Source organism: Muscardinus avellanarius, assembly GCF_963383645.1.
Source record: "Muscardinus avellanarius genome assembly, chromosome: 11".
Lineage (NCBI taxonomy): Eukaryota > Metazoa > Chordata > Mammalia > Rodentia > Gliridae > Muscardinus > Muscardinus avellanarius.
In genome coordinates, this window is record NC_137797.1 from 40,712,073 (window position 1) to 40,737,792 (window position 25,720).

A 25,720-nucleotide genomic window follows, 5' to 3' on the forward strand; every position below is an offset into this window, starting at 1 on the left:
AGATATTACTTCTCTATTGGAGAAATAATTGACAAGCTATGGAACTAGTGGAGATGTCCATCAACAGATGAGGATTACAAAACTATGTTATATGTACACAATGGAATTCTACTCAGCCATAAAGAACAAAATACATCATTTTCAGGGAAATGGATGGAACTGAAGCACATCATGCTAATTGAGATTAGTAAGTCACAAAAAGTAAAAAATCGATGCTCGCCCTAATATGTGGAAGCTAGGGAGAAAAAAGGTCATAGGAGGAACTCTAGACAAGGAAGGAGAAAGCATAGAAGAACAAATAAGGTGACTTAACTAAGAGCAATGGGGAAGAGGGAAATTCCCTAATGTGCATGATGTACATTAACAAACATATCAAAGTCAATCACTAAGCCAAACATGAGAAGTAGGGAGAGAGAGGGAATGGAGTGGGAATTGGGGAAGGGCTAAATGAGTGATATTTGCAAGTATGCCTCTACCATCTTGTACCCCATTAAGATGTATGACTACAGTGCACCAATAAAAAAAATTTAAAAAGATTTATAAACATACAAATGAAGGGATTTTAGGAACACTTTCTAAATTAAATTCTATAGAATTCTATCTACTGTTCCATGCTAGAAAAAGAGGCATTGTATTAAGAAAATCAATTAAGGAATGAAGGGGAAGGGGCTGGGATGGGATGGAGGGAACACACCAAGTGCTATGTGTACACTGTTTAGTGGTGCTGACTATAATGTAAATAGAGCTTTTATTGTTTATAGGTAGTAGAAGGTAAAAAAAAAATTATCAAATGCACTGTTGTATCTTTTCTCCTTGATCAGATAACCACTGACTGGGCTGAATTTCTGCATGTGCTTCTGGGGTTTGTCTTAGGTCTCTGATAAAAGAAATACTGATATTAATGACAATGGATTATTAGATTATTTTTCCTGACATATTTTTGAGAAGATACTCTGAAGAGAACACTATCCTGTCGGGCAGGGGTTGGAAGTGGACTTTTCATAGGACATACCCTTTGGTTTCAGAGTAATTTTCTCCTCTAAATTATTAAACCTTCATAATTACAACCACTGCCATAATTGTATTACAAAAATTACCTTTAGTCGAGATAATAGGCACTTTCAGTTTTAATTAAATCAGAAAAATGTAGCACACACTGGGCTTTGTCAATTTTCCTCAGATACATATATTCATGGACATTTTCTGAAAGCCCTTTAGGGATCACCTTTTTATTTAGCAAATAAATATAAAAATCATAACTGTTGAAATATAAAAAAGAAAACTCTATACACAGAGATAGATTCAAAGTTAAATTAGTAATGGAGGAGAAAATTCAATGCAGAAATATCTAAAATTAATACTATATACAGTATTTACATACACATTTAAACACAAACACTTTTTATTTCACTGAGGCTTAATTTGATAATCTATTACCTTGAACAGAGTTGGAGAAGAGACACAATAAACATATACATATTTCCTGGAATGTAGATCTCCTGATTTTTAAGTGTTAAGAAATTAATGGAGGAAATATTAATCTTGGGCCACAATGCTAAATTTAATAATTTAAAATTCTCTACAGATAAACATTAGAATTAACTTGGAAATATGACCAACTTCTATTTTTGATATATGGTAGGTTTATTCCCATCTTCCACATTGTTTTCCAAAACAGTTGCACTAATTTGCAATCATACCAATAATTGATCAGTTTCTACTTCTTTACATCCTCACCAACATTTATTATTATGTTTTAATGATTGTCATTCTAATTGAGGCTAGGTGAAATCTCAGGGTAGTTTTAATATGCATCTCTGATTGCTAATGATTTTTACATTTGTTTTCATATATATACATATATATGCATATATAAGCCATTTTTTGTGAAGAGTTTATTTGGTTCATTTTCCTATTTTTTTTATTGGATGATTGGTTGTTGTTGTTGTTGTTGTTGTTGTTGTTGTTGTCTTGTTTTGATTTTGTGGTACTGAGGATGGAACCCGAGGGCATTCTACCTCTGAGCTACACCTTTGGCCCTATTTTTTATTCTTTATTTTGAAACAAGTTCTCACTGAGTTGCAAAGGGCCTCACTAAGTAGATGAGGCTGTCCTTGAACTGAGATCCTCCAGTCTCAGCCTTCCAAATGCTGGGATTACAAGCCTGTGCCACCACACCCAGCTGGGTGATTTGGGATTTTAGCAGTGAGTTTATTGAATTCTTTGTACATTCTAAATATTACTCCTCTGTCAGAGGAGTAGCTGGCAATGCTTTCCCATTCTATCAGCTCTCTTGAGGTACTTGATAGTTCCCTTTGCTGAAAAGAAGTTCTTTAGCTTAATACAATCCCATGTATTAATCTTGCTTTAATTTCTTCTGTGTTTGTCCTCATAATTGCGGGAAAATGGATGGAACTGAAGAATATTATGCTAAGTGAAATTAGTAAATCACAAAAATTAAAGAGTCAGATTGTCTCCCGTATGTACAAAAGCTGGGGAATAAATGGGATGCAGGAGATCCTCCAGATAAAGGAGAAATCCTACTGGAGTGAGGAAGGGGACCTAACTGAGGGAGATGGGAGGAGGAAGGAAGGCTTGAAGAGGGAAAGACCTCAATGGTAATAGTGTACACACACAAATTTATCAAAGCTGATCAGTGTTGAGCATGGGAAGGTTGGGAGGAGCATGAGGTGGGAACTGGGGGAGGACTCATGAGTGCTGTGTGTATGTTTGCCTCTATTACCCTGAACTTCATCAGCATATATGATTACAGTGCACCAATAGAAAAGATAAACATAATATAAAATGATTTTGAGTAATGAATGCTAAATTTAAAAAAAATTAAAAAGGGAGACATGAGGGAGTGTGGAAAAGATCTTTTGTAGTTTATATAGTCAGGGAAGATCCCAATGAGAAAATAACATCTAGGGCAGAGGTAGGGGGATCATTTTAGGCAGAGGTTGGGGAATTGGACTAATTTTAGACATCAATTTTCCAGAATGCTCTATTAGATCCTATCAACCCCTGGCTGAACTGGATGATGATGTTGTTTGCTAAATGTCACTCAAAGGTCTATGTGCAGTGGGAGGTGATGGAACTTTAGAAGGTCGAATTAATGGGATGTCCTGAGGTCACTGTAGGCATGACCTTGACGAGAATTGTAAGACCTTGGTCCTTTCCTCTATTGCTTCTTGACAATGAAGTCAAAGTCGGCTCTACCACATGCCCTCTGCCATCGACATTCTACCCATTGATCATAGGCACCTGGTCTTGGACTGGAACGCCCAAAACTGTGACTCAAAAAAAATAAACCCTTTACCTTTTTTGGTAATTAGAATTGAATCCAAGGATACTCTACAAGCTATATCCCTACCTGTATTTATTATTTATTCATTCATTCATTTTTGAAATAGGGTCTCACTAAATTGCTGAGGCTGGCCTTGACTGCTATCCTTTTGTCTCAGACTCTCAAGTACTAGGATTACAAGTATGCACCACCACGCACAGCAAAGCTTTTCTCTCTATAAGTTAATTATCACTGGTTTTATTATTATGGTAAATGAAAGTAGTATCAGTGTTTTTCCATGGGTTCTTACAGAATATAGAACTAAGATCTATCATAATCCTCAAATTTATCTTAAATTTTCTGCTTATATATGCATTTTTTAGCTTCAAGCAATAAGTAATGGGCCCATCCACCTGTTATCCTTTGTTTCTGACAGGGTTAGGTATATACAACAAATATTTGTTGAATGAATGATGGGTCTTAAATGGAGCTCAAATTTTTGTACAAAAACCTTAGTAAAGGGTTGTTTAAAATATCAAGAGCTGCAGAAAAGATGACATTTTATGAAAAGCTCTGTTTCTGAACCATTCTTTAACATTTTCAGATCTTCCATGTTACGAAAACAATTTAGCAAGGTTTGCTAGTTTGCTAATTAAATAAGAAATACTAACTAACTTAATCAAGTTTTACCTAGCCAGAAAATACCAGTAGAAGGGAAACATGGGGAGATTAAATAAGTAAGGCACAAAGGCAGTTCTTTTTGTTTGTTCTTAATGGCATTACCCATTAAGTCTTTCTTTCTCTGTCTTCTCTGCTTGATGAAATTAAAGCCACAGGGAATGAGGAGCAAGTAATCAAAGTAGCACACAATGCTCCCTCTCTTTGCTAACAGTTCTTCCTTTAGTACTTTAGAGAAGAAAAGCCTGGGGAATCAGAGGCTGTCAGCAGGTGAGAGAAACAGTCCTTTTAAGTACTTTGATATCAGGCTAAACTGAAACCAGTGAACTGGTACAAACGTCAAGAGTCTAAGGGTCTAGACTCAATATTTGAAAGTAAGATGAGTTAGCAGAAAAGTGTTTAAGCAAAATATATATGTGTAATTACCACGTAAAATTATGTAATAAATTATTTTGAGAAAAATAAACAGAAAATGAGAACATCAACAACTGTTCTCGTTTTAGGTTTCTCTGCAGTGTTTTCTTTGACTCTGGTAGTTGGGCACATATCAAAATCAGTATGTTGATATAGATAATATTTTATGACATATAAATAAACTTCCTAATCTTTATACCAATTAAAATTTACAAGTGTCTCAGGCATTCATATTCATAAAATGAGACTGTGGCAATATGCCCAAATCATAGGGACAAGTTTTTAATCATAGACTAAATCTCTTCTAAAAGCAGAAAATGCAAGCCTGCAATAAAACACGGAATATAAATAGGTTTTCAGGAAATTTCTGTTACCTCCTATACTAAAACTTAGTCTCATATGAATAACAAGCATACTTGATAATGGAGTACCTTCCCTACTGTTATGGTATTAACTTGAAATGTCCCCCAAACTTTCTGTGTTGCCAATGCAGCCAGCTTCAGAGAGGGTCAGAGCTGGAGGAGGTGGGTCTCTCTCTCTCTCTCTCTCTCTCTCTCTCTCTCTCTCTCTCTCTCTCTTTCTCTCTCTCTCCCCCCTCTCTTCCTCCCTCCCTCTTCCTCTCTACTTTTCTTGCTGCCATGAGCTGAGAATGGGTTTTCTTCCACCCTTCCCTAAGGACTGCCAACATGAGCCAGCTGATCATGGACTGACCTCTAAAACCATGAGCCCCAAATGAACGTTCCCTCCTCTAAGTGGTGCTTTTCAGGTATTTTCGTTGCAGTGATAAAAAAAAAAAAAAAAAAAAAAAAAAAACCTGACTAAATCACCTACTCACCCTACCTGGATCTCTGTATACTTCAAATCAATAAATACCCCCAAAGCTATATTTATAGCATTCTTTGTTGTTTGCTTTGTCTTGGGCTTGTCAGCAACTGAACTTTATGTTATGATTTGAAATGGTGGGAGTTATTTTTCTTATTCAACTAAAGTTGGTTGAATAGAAAAATTAAAACTAACAGGCAGCTCAGTGCAGCTTTAGAAAATCTTTATTACGAAATTAGGAAATAGATCAGTAGGAAATAGAGAAGAGAAAGAAAAAACAGCATGCTAACCTGCATGCTGGAGGGCCCGAAAATGGAACTCTGGCCCCTTTTGGGGACCCCAACCCTTAAACAGATTTTGTATTTGTATCTTTCTCATCAGCATTACCAAGGCAATGGGCTAGTTACTTATTCCTTAGCCAGGTGGTGCCTCTTTGTCTCCGGACAGTGCACTTCCTAAGTGCAAGGATCAAGAATCTACTTGGCCCTCGGCTCTATTGGGCAGTATTGGTTGCTCATCAACTAGGGTGCTTTGAAGCCACACACAAAGTTTACCTTTTCTATGCCCAAGTCGGATCCCAGAGGAGAAGAGGTAAACATAGGCACTGGTTACCTCTATTGTAATTTTAGGGCTAAAGGCTTCAGTTGATTCTAAGGCTTTTACTATATAGGTTAATGATTAGAATGAAGGGCAAAGACAGAGAGGAACTCTGCATTGTAATCGCTGCAGCTCCCTCCCTGCCTGAGTGCTTGCACAGCACCTAAGCTCTGACTATATTTTACTCTTTGGAAATTATCAAGCAATTTTCCAATATCAGCACCTTAATACATTTTGGTGCCTCTTCCCAATACTGGCACACTTTATTCTTATTTGATTGAAATTCTCCTTTTCTGAATCGTAGAGAGCTGTGGGACCTCAATTTTTACTCTGATATCAAAAGAGAAAAAGATAGCCTGTGTTAAGGCTTGGATCCAGAATGTCTCCCAAAGGCTCAGGTATCAAAAGCAGAGTTCTCAACTCTGCATGATTCAGAGGTGGAGCTTTTGGGCAGTGAAGAGAACATAAAGACTCTGACCTCATCAGTAGATTAATCCTTTGATTGCAAAATAGACTACCATGGGAGGGAACTAGTTGGAGGACATAGGTCACTAGGGGTCTGTCCTGGAAGGGTTCACCTTCTCTCATGCCCCTCCCTCTTTGACTCTGCATCCTAGCTGCCAGGAGCTGAACATCTTTCCTCCACCACACCCTTCTACCATGATGTCTTTGTCTTGGCGCCTGCTGGCCATGGACTGCTCCTCTGAAACATGAGCCAAAGTAAACCTTTCTGCCTCTAAGTTGTTTCTGGCAGATATTGGTTATAGCAATGAAAAGCTGATTATCAGAGCCTGGTACTGTAGGCATGTGACCTAAGTTTGGACAACTAGGTGCTTCCACCTTCTCTTTCAGTTTAAAAGGATTGAGCCAAGGCAGTAAGCCTAATTGGTAGACAATCTACAGATCCTCCTTAACTCTTCAGTGTTGCTGCTTCTCCCTGGAGGTAGAACATTTTTCTGTTCCTGGTACTTCAATCTTCCCTTTTCATAAGTTCTCATTAATTTCTAAGTAAGTGGAAATTGGAATCTGTTGCTATAACCCATCTGATACATAGCCTGAGTAATCTGGCTTTACTTTTATTTACAATAACTCAGGAATGGGTAGATAATCATTTTGTCTAAGATGCCTTTCTCAGAAATTTTTTTGCAAGGATAAACAGGAACCTACTGATGCAAAAGGATATAATTTCAGAGAGACCAGGACAGTTGATCATGCTTTCTAAAAATCAAATGGAATCTTTACATAGGGTTCAACAAGCAAAAGAAAAGAATGCAATTCCCAAAACCTCCATTTAAAAGCAAATGTTTCTGAATTCTAGCATTAAAACAGGTAAACTCTCTTGAGAAGTTACCCTTGTAGAGTTCTGTCAGGCTCTCAGCCCTCCCTCATTATTTTGTTGAAGAGAAGCCCTGTATCTAGGTTGAGATGTTAACAGCCAAATCTTGCCTTAGAAATAAAGAATCCAAAATCCAGAGTCAGATGACTTTTGTATTGCCCCACCTTAGTCTCTAGTTCTAGAACAAGATTGAGGTTCAAGAGGTCAAGGCCACTGAGGTCAAGTCATTGCAATGTTTCAAAGAAGAAAAAAGCAGACACAGCCCTGGATGATGAAGATTTTCTCAGCACATGGCCTTCCTGACCACTGTCTTGCAGTCTCCTATCCCTCCCTACAAAAGTCCTTTTTCTCTCTGATTTCCCCAAGATAGAGATGTAAGGAACAAGCCCCTCTATCTTCTCAAGACTCCTACCTTTTGAATAAACCTGATTCCTTCCTATCATCCCCCCCTACTTTTTTTGTTTTTAGTGGTACTGAGGATTGAATCCAGGGACACTCTATCTTCATGCTTTTTCTTCAGTACTTTCATGTTTTATCCCCAGCACTTTCTATGCTTTTATTTTGAAAATAGTTGCTGAAGTTCTCCCTAAGTTGCTGAGGCTGGCCTCAAATATGCAATTTTCCTGTCTTAGCCTCCTAAGTACTGGGATTACAGGCCTGTGTCACATAACTGCTCTTACCAACTCATATCTCCTAAATATTGACCTTCCAGCAGTGGGTAGCCCAAACTTTTAATTCCACTAACAGCATCAGACTTTGCTCAAGCAGGGGCTTCATAACCAGTAGCAATTTACCACCCAGAGAACATTAGCAATGTTTGTAGATATATGTAGTCATAACAATTCAGATAACAGTGAGATTGGCATTTAGTGGATAGAGGGCAGGGATGTTGCAAAACATCTTATAATATTCATGATATTCCACAAAAAATGTTCTGGTCCAAATGTCAATACGGCCATTGTTTAAAAAAACTCTGACCTACATCATATCTCCCTTTGAATCATAAGCAAATATACCACAGAGTTAGAATAACTTTCCCACATTTCACAATACCCAAATACTTTTATAATTGCCCCTAAAACCTTATTTCTGCTCTGTTAAAAGAGAAAAAAAAACTTATAAATCATCTGTCAACATCATAATCCATCTAAGAACTGCTTAGTTGGAAAAGAACTAAAAAAGGAGTAAGACAAAGGAATGAACATATGCAAGGAGCTACAAAGGGCCAGGAGTGTCTGAAAGAATGACAGTCATTGTCTGTGGGGCCAAGAATGTTGGGAAATGAGGCTTGAAGGGATGCTGTTATCAGATACCAAAGTGTCTTACATATCACAGAAGTCTGGATTTTACTCCCAGAGTAACAGTAATTTTAGGAAAAGACTTTTAAATAAGATAGAGAAATATGCCATTTCTTAGTGAGAAACCTTTGGGATCACTTTAAACAAGGGTCTAAAATGAGCAGACACCGTAATAGGAGAGCAGTTAGGAGACGGCTTTAATAACACAAGAAAGGCGTGGCCACCTTTAATTAAGGATGGCTGGCGATGAGGGTGGAGTGCAAAGGCCACAAGAGAATGAAACCTATTCTTGAGATTTGTTAGTTTCTGTCTGTACATCTATCATACTGTGAAATGTAAAGGGTTAAAAATATTTTAAATGAGTTCACACACCTTTATTTATTTCCCAGAATCACCAAAAGAAAATCATGGTAACATAGGCCAGTGCATTTTCTGAAAGGCAATATAACGAGCATATGTGCTTTTAAATAATTTCTATATAAACTAGGCACAGTGCCACATGCCCATATTCCCAGTACTTGAGTGGTCAAGATAGGAGGATACCAGATTTAAGACCAGCACATGCATGGTAACTTAGCAAGACCTTGTTTCAAAATAAAAAAATAAACAGAGTGGATGATGTAGCTCAGTGCTAGAATGCAAGTTTAATTCCCAAAATACAAAAATAATCATAATTTCTCTAGTACAGTGAGAAAAAGTTGTTACCTGTTCCAGGACCTCTTGATAGGTGATAGTCGCTTTAGTGTTTGTAACAGGACTATCATAGATGATAGCAATCTTATCTCCTTTACCATTTTCAATGTGACGATCAATGGCATTGTAACAAATGTTAAGCATTCCTTCCACAAACCTGGAAAACAATTGGAAAGTAAAAGTGAAACATTCTCTTCAAAATATATGGTTGCTTAATGATGTTTCTATATTCGCAGTTTGGTGGAGATAGCCTTAAAACAGTGTGTCCTAGTGCAGGCTATGTCAGATAATGAAGGCTGCAAAGTACACATTTAAGATGGCACAAAGTACACATTTTTATTTAATAAATATGTATTTATTTTGATGTGCTGTAGGAAAAATACACTTTGCACATCAAACTGACAACTTTGTGGGTTTTATTGCTTAGTATGAAACCAGAGTACAGAATACCTAAGTAATCTGTTTACACAGATGAAATGAATCCCATTTAAGTGCAGTGCAGAAGCATTAGATTATGAAAGCAGAAATGGTAGATATATGACAAGTTGTGGTACCTGCTGTGAACAGCAAACTTACTGGAAAATTCAATTCTTTTCTGAAAGAGTTATATGTATTTTTTGTTTCAATTAAATGTGATGCCTTCAATTGAAGATAGAATTTTTAAAAGCCCTTTTCTGCATAACTTTCATGTTTCATAAGTGGGAAAAGAATGGACATGTATATAAAATGTTAATTAACTTTCTTAAATCTTCTGCACTCATCTCTTAATTGACCAATGCCTTCTTTTGAAAACAGATATCATATAGATATATAGATATATTTTAAGACAATAGAGCTCTTTTTTGCCAAGAGAAAAATCTTCATATTTGGCCTTATCCTTAAGAAGAGGGGATTGAAGTAAAATATGCAAGTAGTTTGTACAATAGGGGTCAATTTTTCCCAACATTGGACCACCAAATATAATAATAATGCAAAGTAATAGAGAAGACATTGAAGCCAGAAGAAAAGTCCTGTTAAGTATTTGAATATCACCTCCAAGTTTTAACAAAAATGTGAAATGAAGCTGTGCATTAAAAGCAACTTTAGGTACAATGGCAATATTAACTTAAAAGTATACCCAGAAGCCAGAAGGAAAGGGAATATTTACCCAGGTCAAACAACCCTTCACACTTCAATAATACCAAACATGACTGTACAGCATAGCACAATACAATTCTGGATTGCCAATTGTGATCTGACATTTGTTCAGAAATAGTGTCTCTTCCTTTTGCCCTACTTTCATCAAAAATGTTTTTAATGTTTACTCTTTCCCCTCCCCAGGGGTGGAGAATATAACTCTTGACTTTGGATACATCCATGTACTTGATTTTCAACAGACAAGATACAAGCAGATGCTTGGAAAATGAGTTCATGATCATGCTTGCTGCCCTGCACCTCTGCCTTCCTCAGGAACAGAACATCCCAGGTATAACAGCCACTTCCTCACTGTGGCATTAAGACTGAACACTGGCATTTGAAAACAACCTCAAAGAAGCAAGAATCCCAGCCCATCTAGGTATATCTTGGAACAGCCCTCCTAGCTATGCCTATTTTAGATCAATGGACCTTACAGAAACCTACAGAAACATAAAATAATGTTGCAGATATTGTGTCTTTTCTTGTTAGGTAGAATTATTGGGGCTATTATTAGCTAATATACCAAGAAAAAAAATATTTGCTTGGCATTCTGTGGCAGAAGGCAAGATGTTTTATAGAATATTTTATAAAAATGCTTATTCATATATTGTTTGTTTCTGAAAAGAACACATTACAGATACATGGACTTTACTTGCAAGGTCATTTCTCTCTATTTTTTCTTTCCTTTCTTTCCCTTCTATCCATCTTTGCCTCTTCCTCAGTTAGGTCCTGCCTCTTGCCTCTCACAGACATGTGTGGTTCAAAGCTGCCTAGGACACTTCTCAGTATCATTATCTTCTTTCCATCACTTATGATTCCTCTAACACTCTGCTCAATATTTAATAGTCATGACATTTTACAAAGAAGAGGGGGGTGCTCCATTAGTTCCACAGATCCATGGCGGATTCACTCCATGGCTCATTTACTGTTGCATATGTAATCATTGTACTATAATCATTTACCTTATTATTCTCCTACCTCTTCCTCACTCTATTTCAGTATCCTCTGTGGAAACTTCTTCCTTTACCTCATCTTCCTGGCTGTGATTTGGCCCCGTTATATATGCATTCCTTTGCTTTCATGTCCTTATCTCCCTGGATCATATCAATAGTCCTAAGGCTTCAACTCCCATTTTTGTTTCTCCAGCCTCTGTCTCCAGTCTAAGCTCCATGCCCTTATAGCCAACAGTCGAAGGCCATGTCTATATGGAAAAAATAAAATATCCAAAACTTTAATCATCTGACACCAACTCCAATCTTCAGCCCAAACAAACCCAACTGCTAACCTCCTTCTCCTCCTAGTTTTTATATTTCACTTAGTATTTTCTATACTCAGTGACCTGAAATAAAAAATCAAAAGTCAGATTTGGATCCTCATTGGCTATATCCAATCAGCTCTCATAATGTCATTTCTGCTTCCCTTGTCTCTATAATTGATTCTCTCATTGATCACCTCATTTTCAATCACCTCTCTTAATTAATCTCCCTGCCTCAGGCTGGACTCGACTTCATACATTCAAGCTATCTCCTTGGGTGACTAGAATATCTTTTCTCGATATAAATATGATCATGTTCACTGGTATTTAACATCATTTAATATCATTTCCCAAGGTTCCGGATGAAAACTGTACATCTGTATAGGACATGCAAAACGCATTCATCTGCTTAGCTTCACCCTCTTCCATCCACCTTCACACAACACAGCCACATGGATTTAGAAAATTTGTAATTCCTAGAATTCATCCAGCTGCCACTTCTGTGACCATCCTTCCTCTTTACTACCCTCTCCTCCAAGGAGACCCAATGCCCTGTGTACACATAACTCTACCGTAGTACTTATTGTATTGTATTACATTTCAACACTAACATATATTTCCTTCACTGTACTATAATCTACCTGAGAGCAGAGACCATGTCTCATTCTCCTGGTGGTCCAAGCTACTCTAGTACTTGTCATAAACAGACACTCAATAAACATTTGAGAAATAACTAAATGAGCATATTAGTAAACTTTCAAGAAACATTGCATTTAAGATCCAGAAAGAGGAACCAGGGAAGATTTTACTGCTCTATTCTGAAGTCAAAAGAAGAAAGACATACAATAACACTCAGAGTATTTGGTTAGGGATTAAATAAAGCCATAATTTAAATCCAAGTGTTTAGACAGTTAGCCTAGTGGTCTAGTTCATATTAAAATTTGTTTTCTTCGTTCATTTATAATGTTTTTTTCTATCCTCAAGTTCATTGATTCATTCTATGTAATCCAAATTCTTCCTAGCGCATTAGCAAGTTTTTCATTTGGCTATCATATTTTTAAATTCTAAGCTTTCTACTTTGGGGGGGGGGGTTGCATTTTTCTTTTATTTGCTGAAAATTTGCTTCTTTACCAAGACTTTTAAATTTGTTGGAAGAGTGCTCCTAATTATTTGTGAAAGCCCATTTTACATATAAGAGAACTGATGACAGCAAGTTGTTCAAGGTAGCTTAAATAGAACCAAGCCCTTAAACACTGGATAATACCGCTTACACAAACAATACTCAAACAACGTGAATTTTTAAAAATTGTTTGCCACTTTGACTACCTCAGTATTGAAATGATTAGTTCTCTAAAGTTTTCTTCTTTAAAAATATCCTTAAAACTGGGGATACCAGAGGGACTCCAGATAATGGAGGGGAAATCTCAGCAAAGCTAGAATGGAAGGATAGGAGAGGAAGAAGGCTGAAGTAGATTAATGGAGGAGCTACATCCAAATATGTGTAAAAGTATGAATATAGCATGGTTAACCTGAACATTCAATGTTGGGAGGGAGAGAGGGGAATGGGGGGGCACCAAGCACAGTCTAAATGTATACCATTTTCAATATGTTCCAAAAATATATATCCTTAAAGAGATTTAAAATAAAATTCAGGATACTCTGGGATAGTCCGGAAGGAAATCCAAACAGAGGGAAGAGTCTGCAAGTAACTTTCAGCTGAGCTGCTGCAGGAGAAAACAAATTGAAATGGCTCCAAGGTGGCTAAGGCTAATGAGTATACCAACACAAATTGGCTAAACTCATTGATGGGTACACTGTGGATGACAGGACCAAGTGAACTGCAAGGGGTCTTAGTTCAAAGATTTGCTTATTCTACTATGACAAGATTCTTATTTCATTTTCAATCAAATCATTTCAGTAAAGGTCAATTGACTGCCCTCAATGTGCTGTCCCTCCTTCTCCCTCTGAAATTTGTGCACAGGTTTTAAATGAGTTATCTCCCCAGATTATAAAAATAATTTATGCTCACTGTAAAAAAAATTTACTTTGAAGTAGTTTATTTTGTCCTTTCTATATGTAAATATTACTGGCATAGATAATTTGATATTTTACCTCTATATTTAAGATTGCACTATGAGCCTTTTCTAAAAGCCTGATAATCTTTTGAAAATCATGTTTAATGATGGTATAATATTCCCTACTCAATCATAAAGTTAATCCTGTGTTGTTGCCAATTACCTCTCACAACAGTGTCACTACTTTAAATGAATTTAGGATGATATTTCTGGCAAAGACGTATTGGTCAGATAGCTTTTGTCTTGTTTAGTTGTATTTGGGGGCTATAGTCCTATAATACAACATACATGCATTCAAATCAAATAATCTAATTGCCTTCTGGAAATATTGAATCAATTTATAATACCATTGGAAGTACCTGAATGTTCATTCAGCATATCCCTGTAAATACAGATGTTTCTCAATTTTCTTTAATTTGAAAGGTGAAAAATAGTTTTAATTCTTTTTTTTTTTTAGGTTACTAGTATCAAGTACAATGCTCTACCAATTTTTGAAAGCTCTTTATACAGGACCTTGAACTTAGGCCTGACATTGTTATAGATTATTTTCTCAACTTCTTCACTATTTTAATTTATTCTGCTTCCTGATATAAAAACACTTTAGATTTGCATGTAGTCAAATAAATTCATTTTTTCTTCTGTTACTTTCTCTCAAGTTAATGCATTATACTGTCTTCTCATTCATCTTTTACAATAATCTCTTAAGCATTCCATTTGCAATCTGAATAAAATTGCTACTATATTTTGTATATCACATATGTATTACATTGTATCTGTATGTATATATGTATATGTGTGTGTTTGTATTATGATATAGAAATACAATTATCTCTGTTTGTTTGTTAATACTAAATTTTCCATGCATCATTTTTCACTAATCCAGTCTTCATATTTTTGTGGTACTCCACTTTTCCCTTATGTACTACCATCCAATATATATATATTTGTAAAAATAGTTTAGATATTATTGAAGCTACAAATATATCCTTCCCCTTGTTTATTGTGTTAGGAATATCCTCTCCCCATAACCCAGCATTGTTCTTTTGTTCTGTTTTTACTTATGTATGTAGAGTATTGTATACAGTTGTGTGTCACCACTCCTGGTTCAGCTACTTAGTGAGGCCTTTCGCAACACAGTGAGACCCTGTTTCAAAATAAAGAATAAAAAAATAGGGCTGTGGGTGTAACTTGGAGGTAGAATGCCCCTGGGTACCATCTCCAGTACTGCAAAAAAAAAAAATTTTAATAAAAAATATACATTTAACTGTGTAGCTTTCTTGGCTTTGGTCTGACTGAATCATCAATCACTATAACTCTATAATCGATATAACTATAATCAAAGAAAATACTTTAAGTAAAAGTATCATCTTTGAAATATCTGATAAAAAAGTATTTTTTTTTTTACTTACTAAAACATTTAAGTTTAAGAAAATAAAAGGTGAGCCAGGCGTGGTGGCGCACGCTTGTAATCCCTGTGCTTGGGAGGCGGAGACAGGAGGATTGCTCAGGTTCGAAGCCAGCCGCAGTGGCTTAAGATACCCTGTTTCCAAATAAAAATTAAAAAAAAAAAAATGGGTCTGGGAGTGTAGCCCGGAGGTAGAAGGGCTTCCAGAAACCCCAGTACCACCAAAGAAAGAAAGAAAGAAAGAAAGAAAGAAAGAAAGAAAGAAAGAAAGAAAGAATAAAAGAAAAGGTGAACTATAAAAAGTTGTTTCTTTCTATTTGTTTTTCTCACCAGAATGAGTCTTTAAACCTAAGTGGTTCATCATAAATGGCTACATGAAACCCTCAGATCACAAATAGAGATCTGCTATACATCTACGGTCATTACTGCTGCTGTTCACGGAGACTTTGGTTGCCCCTTCCCAGGGCACTTGAAAGACTGCATTTTCCCTGTGTTTTTAGTGAGGATGGACGACAGAGAGCAAAGATCTTGCCCAAATATCCAAAGATAAACATATAGGAATAGTGAGCGAATCTGGACTATTCTAAACAGAATGATTGGAAGGTTGTTTATTCCTTCTCTTTTCTAACTGACACAAATGTCTTAAGATTCATAAATTTTCAAAATGTAAACAAACTTTAAAATGGTTATATTTTGTAATTAAAGAGGGATACCTTCCGGGGCAAACAAAATAAGACAAATTTTAGCCAATGTAAATATACGGCTGCTAGAGTCATGTTAAATGTACTTAAAAAAAATGAGCCAGAGACACACCATAATCAAGCCCTGACACTCTCAGAGGCAGGGTGAGGTTTCTCCAAAAGGGCTCTGGAAAAAAGAAAACTCTTGACATTCTTTTGGAACTTTTATTGCAGTATCATTTACTATTTTGTTGTTGTTGTTTTCTGTTTCCCTCATCACCCCTTGAGAGCTAACATCCAGCAGACAGCCTTGAACCCCTTTGAAGGCATTCTTGCTTGAGGTCAGTCTTCAGTTTAATGTTCCTGAATCTATTCTCTTTCCTAATATTGACTTTAGGTCATCCTATATTTTACGTTGGCCTTGTTCATCAAATAAATTAGACTGGAAATGTGTATTTGGTCCACACACTGGTATAATATGGTAAATGTGGGTGGGGTCTGAAGTGTTTCTAAGCAGTAAGACATCTAACAGGCTCAGTGGTCTAGATCTACAGGTTCCAGAAGAATCTACATAGCAGGAGACAGGCACATGATTCTGTTTTCATCAATTTCCCAACATGACCAATTTCCAATCTTCCCTTTGCTAAGAGCTAAAATTTTGTTATTTTTGTAGGTATTTATTATTCAAATATTTTAAAAGGCAGCAAAACTCTGCCATAAAAAAAACAATGGTTTTATTCAAAGAGGGAAATTGATAGAATTAGTGGTTCTGATTATCCAGCTACAGGAAGCTGAACTGTTAGAGATTAAAATGTATCTTTCAATTCCACTTCTCCCTTCTATTCTAAGAAAATTTAATATAATTTTAATAGTGTAGCCTATGGTATGAAACGCTTTCAAAAACTGCCTTTTTTCACTGAGCATAAAATAACTGTTAAGAGCTTCCTCTAACACAATCATGTTTAGTAGTTGTAATCTGGCCACCCTCTCTGATCTCAGTTACTGACTTCTATACTTTGCATACATTTAATATTAAATAACTAGAAAGTCCAAGCTTATAATTTCACTTTTGGTGTCAGCTTCCTTCCTAGGACAGCATAACAAGTTTTTTCCTTGATAATTTTCTATTTGGGTTTTTATTTCATCACAAGTAAAAACAAACAAACAAAACACTTCAGCATCCTTTTCAAAAATTAAAGGAACCCAAGCTGGGCGTGGTGACGCACGCTTGTAATCCCTGCGCTTGGGAGGCAGAGACAGGAGAATCACGCAAGTTTGAAGCCAGCCTCGCTGGCTTAAGAGACCCTGTTTCCAAATAAAATATAAAATAGGTATGGGAATGTAGCCTGGAGGTAGAAGGGTTCCATCCTCAGTAACACCAAAAAAAAAAAAAAAAAAAAAAAAATTAAAAGAACCCAAAGCCAAAATATTGGAAACAATTGAAACAGGAAGGTTACATTTGACTATTATCCTATTAAAATAATAATGGCCATATGACCTTATAATCTTTATAAAAAATAATTCACCATCTCATAAGCCCATATCAGCAGATCATGACCATTAATATTATATATTAATTGGGATTTTTCTATTAAAAATATAATTGTAGGAGCCGGGCATGGTGGCACATACTTGTAAACCCAGCATTTGGGAGGCTGAGGCAGGAGGATCTTGGTTTGCAGACAGCATCAGCTACTTAGTGAGGCCCTTTGCAATTCAATGAGACCCTGTTTCAAAATAAAGAATAAAACAAAGGGCTAGGGGTATAGCTGAGAAGACTGCCCCTGGGTTCCATCCCCAGTACTAATATGTATATAATTGTAGACTTGTTCTCTACTCTCAAAGGAATTATTTGTTTCAAACATTGTAAGAAGCAAAATGTAGCAAACTTCCTGCCAGTGGTACAAACTTACCATGACAAAAACACAGAGCTAAAAAGAGATTAATTCTTATTTAGAGAATGTGGTATCTTGTGGATGTTAAAAGGAATGTTTTATAGTATAAAGGCCCCAGGTTTTGAGGTCAAAAGAATAAAGCTCAGTAAACTTCCATTGTGTATATACCTCAGATATGTCACTTGCTAGCTTTGTGATTATAGGGAAAATATTACACCTAGGCCTTTCTTCTCTCATCTTTAAAGAATATAAAAAATAAAAACTAACAACATACCACTAGTCTGCATCAAGACAATGCTATGAGCATCTCACAGAAGCTAACTCATTAAACTTTCTTAAGGACTTTGTGTGATAAGGATATTGTTATCATTTTCATTTTACAGATAGGTAACTGAGGTGGACAAGTTAAATGGCCAGCCCAAGGTCCACAGGTGGAGAGTGACAAGCCGGGCTGATGTTGGCCGCCAGGTTGTGAGTCTCAAGGACTGTCCTATTGATGAGTTGATGGGAGAGCACTGGGCGCCTTCCAGGAGCACACTTTAATGCACATTCCACTGGCTCTTTTCAATTTTTCTGTCACAACATTCCTATTATTACCCTGTTTACAAATAATGAAGCATGCTTAAATCAGTCATCAAGGCATCCTTGTGTGGCAAGGTAAGATAACCAGATAACCTAGAGTACATCAAAGTGGAAGGTGACTGTTTAGAGATGGTTTTTGCTCTGCTTTGTTTTGCAATAATGAAATGTTATAGTAAAAACAGAGATGGAATGAAAAGATTTGAGAAATATTAAAGTCCAAGAAAGGAAAGTTTAGAGAAAAACAGGAAGACAATAGATTAAAAAAAAAAGATGTCAAAGAAATCCAGGTTTTAGATCAGGGGTTAACAAACTGTAACCCACAAACCTAATCTGGCCTCTTATTTGTGCAAATAAAATGTTATTGGAACTAGCAATGCTCGGTTGTTTTTATGTATTCTCTGTGGTGCTTTTGCTCTACAACAGCAGAAACAGGGACTGCAATGGAACTTGTCTGCCCTGCAAAACCAGAACTGTTTACTCTCTCATCTCTGTGAGTCAGTTTTGTCCAAAACACCTATCAAGCACAACTTAAAAGACGCAAGGTTTAATTCGACTCTTTGGTTCATGGTTTCAGACGTTTGAGCCCAGAATCAACAAGTTCCACTTATCTGGGCCTGAAGTGAGGTAGAATAACATGTTGGAAGGGTGTGGCAGAGGGAAGTGACTCAGCTCCTGGCAGGTAGAGAGAAGGAATAAGTAAAGAGGGAACAAGAAAAAGAAGGGGGAGCAAGGAGAAAATAAATCCTTAAAAGGTGCACTCCAACTGGCCTACTTCCTTCAACTAAGTCCCACGGTCCACTCAGCTCCCAATGGATTAACCATCAAATGGATTAGCCATGATGAAGTTGGAGCCCTGTGATAGAAATGCAGCCTATTTACTTTCCTGGATTAGGAAACATGCTTCCATGAGAAGACTTTAAGACTTTGGGGACATTTCAGATCCAAAAGATTACATAGTCCCTTACAAAAACCTTTCCTAGCCCCATCTCTGGAGCAGCCCTGTCCAATAGATAGGTCTATGATGATGGAAATGACCTGCATCCCTGTTGCTCAATAGGTTTAGCTACATTTGGCTAGCTAAATTTAAATTAAATTTAAATTTAAATAAAATTTAAATTTTGGTTCTTTAGTTGCATTAGTCATAGTCATATGTGAGTAGTATGTCGTATTGGACTAATGTGACTGAAGAAAAAAAGTTTAACTTTTATTTTATTTTAATTAAACAATTAAAACATGTGGCTTTCACATGGAATATCACAGTTGCAGATTATTTGAAGGAAGTAGAGTTGGTTTCCAGAAACATCAACTGTTAAAAAGGACATAAAAACAATCCACTGAACTGAAGAACAGCTAGATATTGATGGGTTATGGGATAATATCCTACGTAGAGTGATAAGGACAGATACCACCTTGCAAAGGACAACAATGAAAGGGGACCCAGGCTACAGACACATGTCTGAGAAGTTAGGGTATGCAAGGAAGGGCGGGCCCAGGCTTCTGTTTATATTGAACAGATCTTTTACTTGGTTTGTATTAAAAAATTGGAAAGTGAAGGCAACTAAAGGGGGCAGAAAATGAAAATTCACATTAGACCTTTTTTAATGGCATAGGCAAATAAGATAAGAAAAGGAAGAGGGCCAAGTTCAGTTTGTGTTTTGGAACTGTAAGTGCATGAGCCCTGCTGAAACAACCTGTGTTTCAGGTGGGAGCAAAACACGAGCTGAGGTAAGAAGGACCAATGGAAGCCTCACCGTAAATGCCTGTGTGCCCTGTAAGAAAGGAGGCCAAGAAAGGGGTTGGACCAGAGAACTGTGGATCCCAGAAAGAACCCCTAGGACCGTGTGAATGTGGCACTAGAGATAAATGAGGAAATGGGATCAACTGGGATCTACTGGCTGGCCTAAGAAGCCAAGCTTAGGAATGCAAACATGGAGAATGGGGGACTAGTCTAGAAACAAAAAGAATTAGAAGTAGGAGGCAGGATGATATCAAAGAAAATGGGAGAGTTTATGATCCGTGTATGCCAATTTAGGTTCCTTTATTAAGGGAGAGCCCTGTAACAGGAATAAAACAAAAAAGTTCTGGAACTGGGAAGGGAGCTAATATTGTGTTAATCATTAGGACTGTGACAGGTTGAGTTTGGTCACTGATATGTAGTAAATCATTGAATCTGCACAGTATTCCTTCAGGAAGACAATGCTGGCCCTATCTTATAGATGAGGAAGGAAGCTCAGAAAGGTCAAATGACTTCCCATAATTTTAAAACTGACAATGCTTTCCCATTCCCAAGAAAACGTTATGAGTGTATGCCCAATGTAGTTATCCATGCACTTATTCAAGTAATCTTTGTGACCTTCTAGCATCTCAGCCTCCTATGGGCAGAGGCCATGGGTGTTCAACAATTGTTTTTAAGTAAGAGCCTGCAAGGGTGAATGAATGGGAGTTGGGGTAGTACTTTTCTGACACATTAACACAAATAAGAAAAAGTCTCATGAGGCCAACGGTCCAGAGACACTCAGCAAAAAACAATGACTCCCTCAAAAGACTACCACTGCACACCAACAGAGAAGGCTTGAAGCATTTGTAAGAGGGCATCATATTGCTTTATTCACTCAGTGACACCCCATCTAAATTGCAGATACTTGGCTGCAGGCAGTATCAACTGACTGTTCCAGGAAACCCTCCAAATTGGGTAATTGCTTACTGAGAGTGGCATAATAACCTTATTTTAATTTAACCACTAGGGACATTGTTTTTGTGAAAGTATTTGGAAAGCACATCTCTCTGTAGGACAACAGACAATTTATTTTAACAGCAAAACCTAATGCAAAGAAAGAGAGAGACTCTAGTCTCCCCCCATCCTTTCTACATGGGGTGTATATATTCAGAACCCATCCCATCAGCTTAGCCCAGACTTTTGCACACCTGCCAGATCATCTCGGATTAGAACTGAGAGAATTGCCAGTGGTGAGAAATGCAGCCAACAGGAAAAAGAATAGAAAGAAAGGCTTTCAGGAAATCAATACTTGTTATCTGAACTGAATCCACCGTCAATGAAGAGAAAAGGCATGAATGGCTGATCTTAAAGATTCCCAGGTTGTGAGTCATTCCTGACAATAAAATCCAAAGAAGGTGAAGACACCATTCTATCTTGTTGTATTTGTATTCCAGAGGAAAATGCAGGAAAAACAGAACTGAGATGAATGGAAATGAGGTTTAGTTTAATATAAAAATAAGGAAAAGATAACATTAATTAACATAAAAGTAAAGTTTAAAGGTAAAAAGATAAGATCAAAGTACAGTAAAGTTGAAAGTATAAGACTATGAAAGTCAAATATAATGTTAAATAGGCAAAAATGTATAGTATATTTTATAAGACAATGCAAACTTCATCAGTCAGCTTTTTAGTGATAATACTGAAGACACCCTAAAGAATAGGAGTTACCAGTTTGTTTGTTTGTTTGTTTGTTTGTTTATGGTACTGGGGTTCCTGGAAACCCTTCTACTTCCGGGCTACAATTCCAGACCTATTTTATATTTTTATTTGGAAACAGGGTCTCTTAAGCCAGCGTGGAGATCCTCCTGTCTCTGCCTCCCAAGCGTGGGGATTACAAGCAAGCAAGCGCCACCACGCACGGCAGGAATTCCCAGTTTTACAATGCAGAAATAAGTCATGGTGAGCTCAGAAGGAACCAAAATTCACACCGGAGCAGATTCCTAGAAAACCATACCTATAATCCTGGATGATCCCCAGGGGTCCAGCAGGGACCTCTGAAAAAAGTCTCAAAATATTCAGAGAACCAAGATGAGTCAAAAGGGGAAGGGGTAAGCTCTCTAATGCTATCTAGTGTCAGCTGGAGGGGGCAGAAGATGGTGTCAGCATTTAATCCTGATAATAACAATAATGAAACAATGAATAAGGGAAAAGGAAGGGGGAAGAGAGAGAATGGAGAAGCTACAGCAGTAACCTCATGCAGGGGAAAAGAAACCTAACTTGTTTACCTGGTGTTATATTCTTGTTAAGGAAAAACAGGAGGGAGAGAGAGGAGAAATAAAGACTGAAACAAATGTTCTACAGACCCAAGAAGTTTAGAACTATACATCTGTCCTATTTTCAAATTACATCTTCATCTTAGCTCTACATTTCTTGCTAAGGTTATAACTCGAGCAGAATGACACGCTGCAATGTTCTGATGAATCTCCTCCACCCCTGAGACTCCCGGAGGACACACACCGTATTCATTATCTCATTCTGCTCAATGCTTAGTGATGTCCACAGAGAGATGTGGGATCCAAGTTCTTATTAAAGAGGAGGAATACAATCCATCACTTTTGAATGTCTAAGAACTTTTTTCCAAGAAGCCTTGTAAATGACTCTGTGGTTGTTTCTATAAAGACTATAGAATCTGGGGATACAGGGAGTATCAGTTGTATGTGTGATGTTTTATTGCTAAAAGACCTATGCAAATGTGACAAAATGTTATAATTTTACAAAGCTCAGTATTGACTGTCATCTAAGTTATTTTTATTTAATCTTTGAATATTTTGTAGGCAAAATACTGTAAATACTTATTCACACTATTAATTTGTGGAGAACAATTTGATAATATACATAAAATTACATAATTACCTTTTAAAAGTATACATTTTAGGTGCATCGTAATTTTACATCATAATGAGGTTCAATGTAATACAAACTCACATGTACTCAGCACTTGGTGTGATTCCCTCTGAATATATTAGCCTTTAGACCCAGAAATCTTTGTATAAGAAATTATCAGAGGGAAAGTAAAGAAAGAAACACAGAGAGCATATGTGTGTGAGAGACAAAGACAGACAGGGAGAGAGAGAAAAAAATCTTTAAAATGCCTCGTTCAAAAATGAAGCATATCTGCCTGCCTATAATTAGTCGCAAATGAAGAGAAAGTATCATTGCCAAGACAAAAGGGTTGTGAAGTAACTTATACACACTTGTAATTCCAGTACTTGAGACGGAGACAAGAGGATCGCAGGTTTGATGCCAGCCTCAACAACTTAGTGAAGTCCTTAGCAACCTAGTGAGACCCTGTTTCTGAATAAGACATAAAATCGGGTTGGGGGTTTAGCTCAGAGGTAGAATGCCTCTGGGTTCAATCCCCAGTGCCAATAAAATAAAATAAAATAAAATAAAATAAAATAAAATAAAACAAAACCAGTATAAAGCCGGGTGTGGTGGTGCACGCTTGTAATCCCAGCATTTGGGAGGCTGAGACCAGAGGATCATGGTTCACGAAGAGCCTCAGCTACTTAGTGAGGCCCTCTGCAACTCAGTGAGAACTGGTTTCAAAATAAAGAAAAAAAAAAAATAGGGCAGGGGGTATAGCTCGGAGGTTGAATGGCCCTGGGTTCCATCCCCAGACCCGCAAAAAAAAAAAAAAAAAGGAAAGAAAAGAAAAAGAAAACCAGTATAAATCTGCTTTTCTGTAAGAACAAAGAGAGACAGACATAAATTGGCAAACAAAATAGCAAACACAGTTTCACTTACACATATAGAAAAATGAGTGAATAAAAGAATGGATGAATCTAAATTAGGTTAAATTTAGGTATATCTCACACAATGTCAATTCAAGTCTTGATAATGTAGTATTGTTATGTAAAAGTTACCACTGGGGGCAGTTAGATGATAGATACAAGTGACCTTTCTGTATTGATTTTGCTTCTTCTTATAGATCTATATTTCAAAATAAAAAGTTAAAGAGAAAAAAAGGACTGAATGGAACTATATCAAATTTACCAAGAGATAAGCTATGTTGTAGTTTAGATACTGAGGCTTGGTTTATTTTCTCTCTGTTTTTCCTTAGTCTCTAAAATTTAAAATAATACTACTTTTATAGTTGATAAAAACATGAGCACCTCTCTCTCCCCCCCCCCCCCTCTCTCTCCCCATCTCCTTTGTTTTCTGAGTCAAAAGGCTATTATATCCAGAGGGAATCAAGCAAGGGCTAAGTGCATGTATGTTGGTATCACATTGCACCTCACTATGATATATAATTAATAAATAATTCAATCAGAATTATTTCTGAATGTTAAGACAGACAACAATGCAAATTAATTTAAACCTAAGTGTTAAAAGCTAGGCCTTGTGTCTCTAAAACCTTTCCTCTGTTAAATAAACCACAAGACATCTCCATCTAACTTCTCGTCTCTCACCAAAATAAGCTTACACAAAGACACAAACATAGCATAGATGTATTTACAAAAGTGAATCTAATTGTGCTAACCACTGAACATTACTTAAAATGTTAACCAAAATACACAAAATTTGTATTATGCCTTCTTTTGCAAAGTTCATCCTCAAAATTCTCAGAGAGCTAGGTTACAAACCACATCTCTACACATCTTTGCTAATTCCCTCACTGTCTACACACCACATGCAGGGATGAAACATTCTAGTAAAGGAATCATTAGTTGGAAAATGGCCACCATTCATCAGAATGGAAGCTGTGTCTCTATCCACAGTTCAACAGTAAAAGGTAATTCACATAGAGTCCATTATAAAACCACACAGACTTTATTATCCAAGTTTTCACATAATAATAACTAGACCGTCCATTTCACTTATGACTACTCTTCTTTTATGAAACAGGAAAATAAAAGCTATTTTAGTATAAGCAAAATAACTTCTTCCATGACCTATGATGCTGTTTTTCAAAATCATATTCTATCTGGACTATATTCTAATACCTCGTTCATAGGAGACATTTGATAAATGATTAATTTGCAAAATGAAGAAAAGAGTATAAATGAAGGAACAAATTGATGAATATATATTAGAGCCAAAAAATTCACTCTGATGACTATAACTAACAAGCATACATTTATGTGTATATATGTATATATGCACCTGGCTTCCTATTAAAGTTATAATCATGGTATTAACAACAAAAATATGAGTAACTGGAGAGAGCATATAATACAATGAGAACCTGGTATAGAGTCTAACATGTCTGTTTTTTTCATACTAGATCTTTCACCTGCATACTGTGGGAACATTATTAAGTTACTTAATCTTCCCTACGTCCTTCTGTAAGAACGTACATTTTTGTGGAGAGGGGAAAATGGAGGCTTGAGGAAGGAAAGTGTTCAAATAATGCTATGTCCATATATGAAGATATCACGACCCATCTCACTGGTTTATACAGGGGAGAGGAGAAAAGACTGGGATGCAGAGGGACATACAGTAAACTGTGTGCATGTGTATCACTGTGAACCTCTCTATGATGTACAATCACAATTTATCAATAAAAAATCTTAAAAAGAAAATTCAGAGAACTATGATGAGGGATATTATTATTGGTTTTGTTGGCATAATAATATGGTTTATATCCCACTACACTTAACACACACAGACTAATGTACACATACACATACACAAACATATGCATGTATAGTAAATTCATCTTTGAAATTTAAGATATAGCCGGGCGTGGTGGTGCACGCTTGTAATCCCCGCGCTTGGGAGGCAGAGACAGGAGGATGGTGCAGGTTC

General features: G+C 36.7%; 1 protein-coding gene across 1 annotated transcript in view; it reads right to left on the minus strand.

The window, feature by feature from the left end:
- ACSS3 (acyl-CoA synthetase short chain family member 3) overlaps nt 1-25,720 on the minus strand; it is a gene marked incomplete at its 3' end in the record, with an annotated part of 180,470 nt that overhangs the window by 138,443 nt on the left and 16,307 nt on the right. Inside the window, exon 2 of the mRNA XM_080706415.1 lies at nt 9,137-9,281. Within this exon, the coding sequence (XP_080562541.1) occupies nt 9,137-9,281 (145 nt within the window). The remainder of the gene's footprint in view (nt 1-9,136; nt 9,282-25,720) is intronic.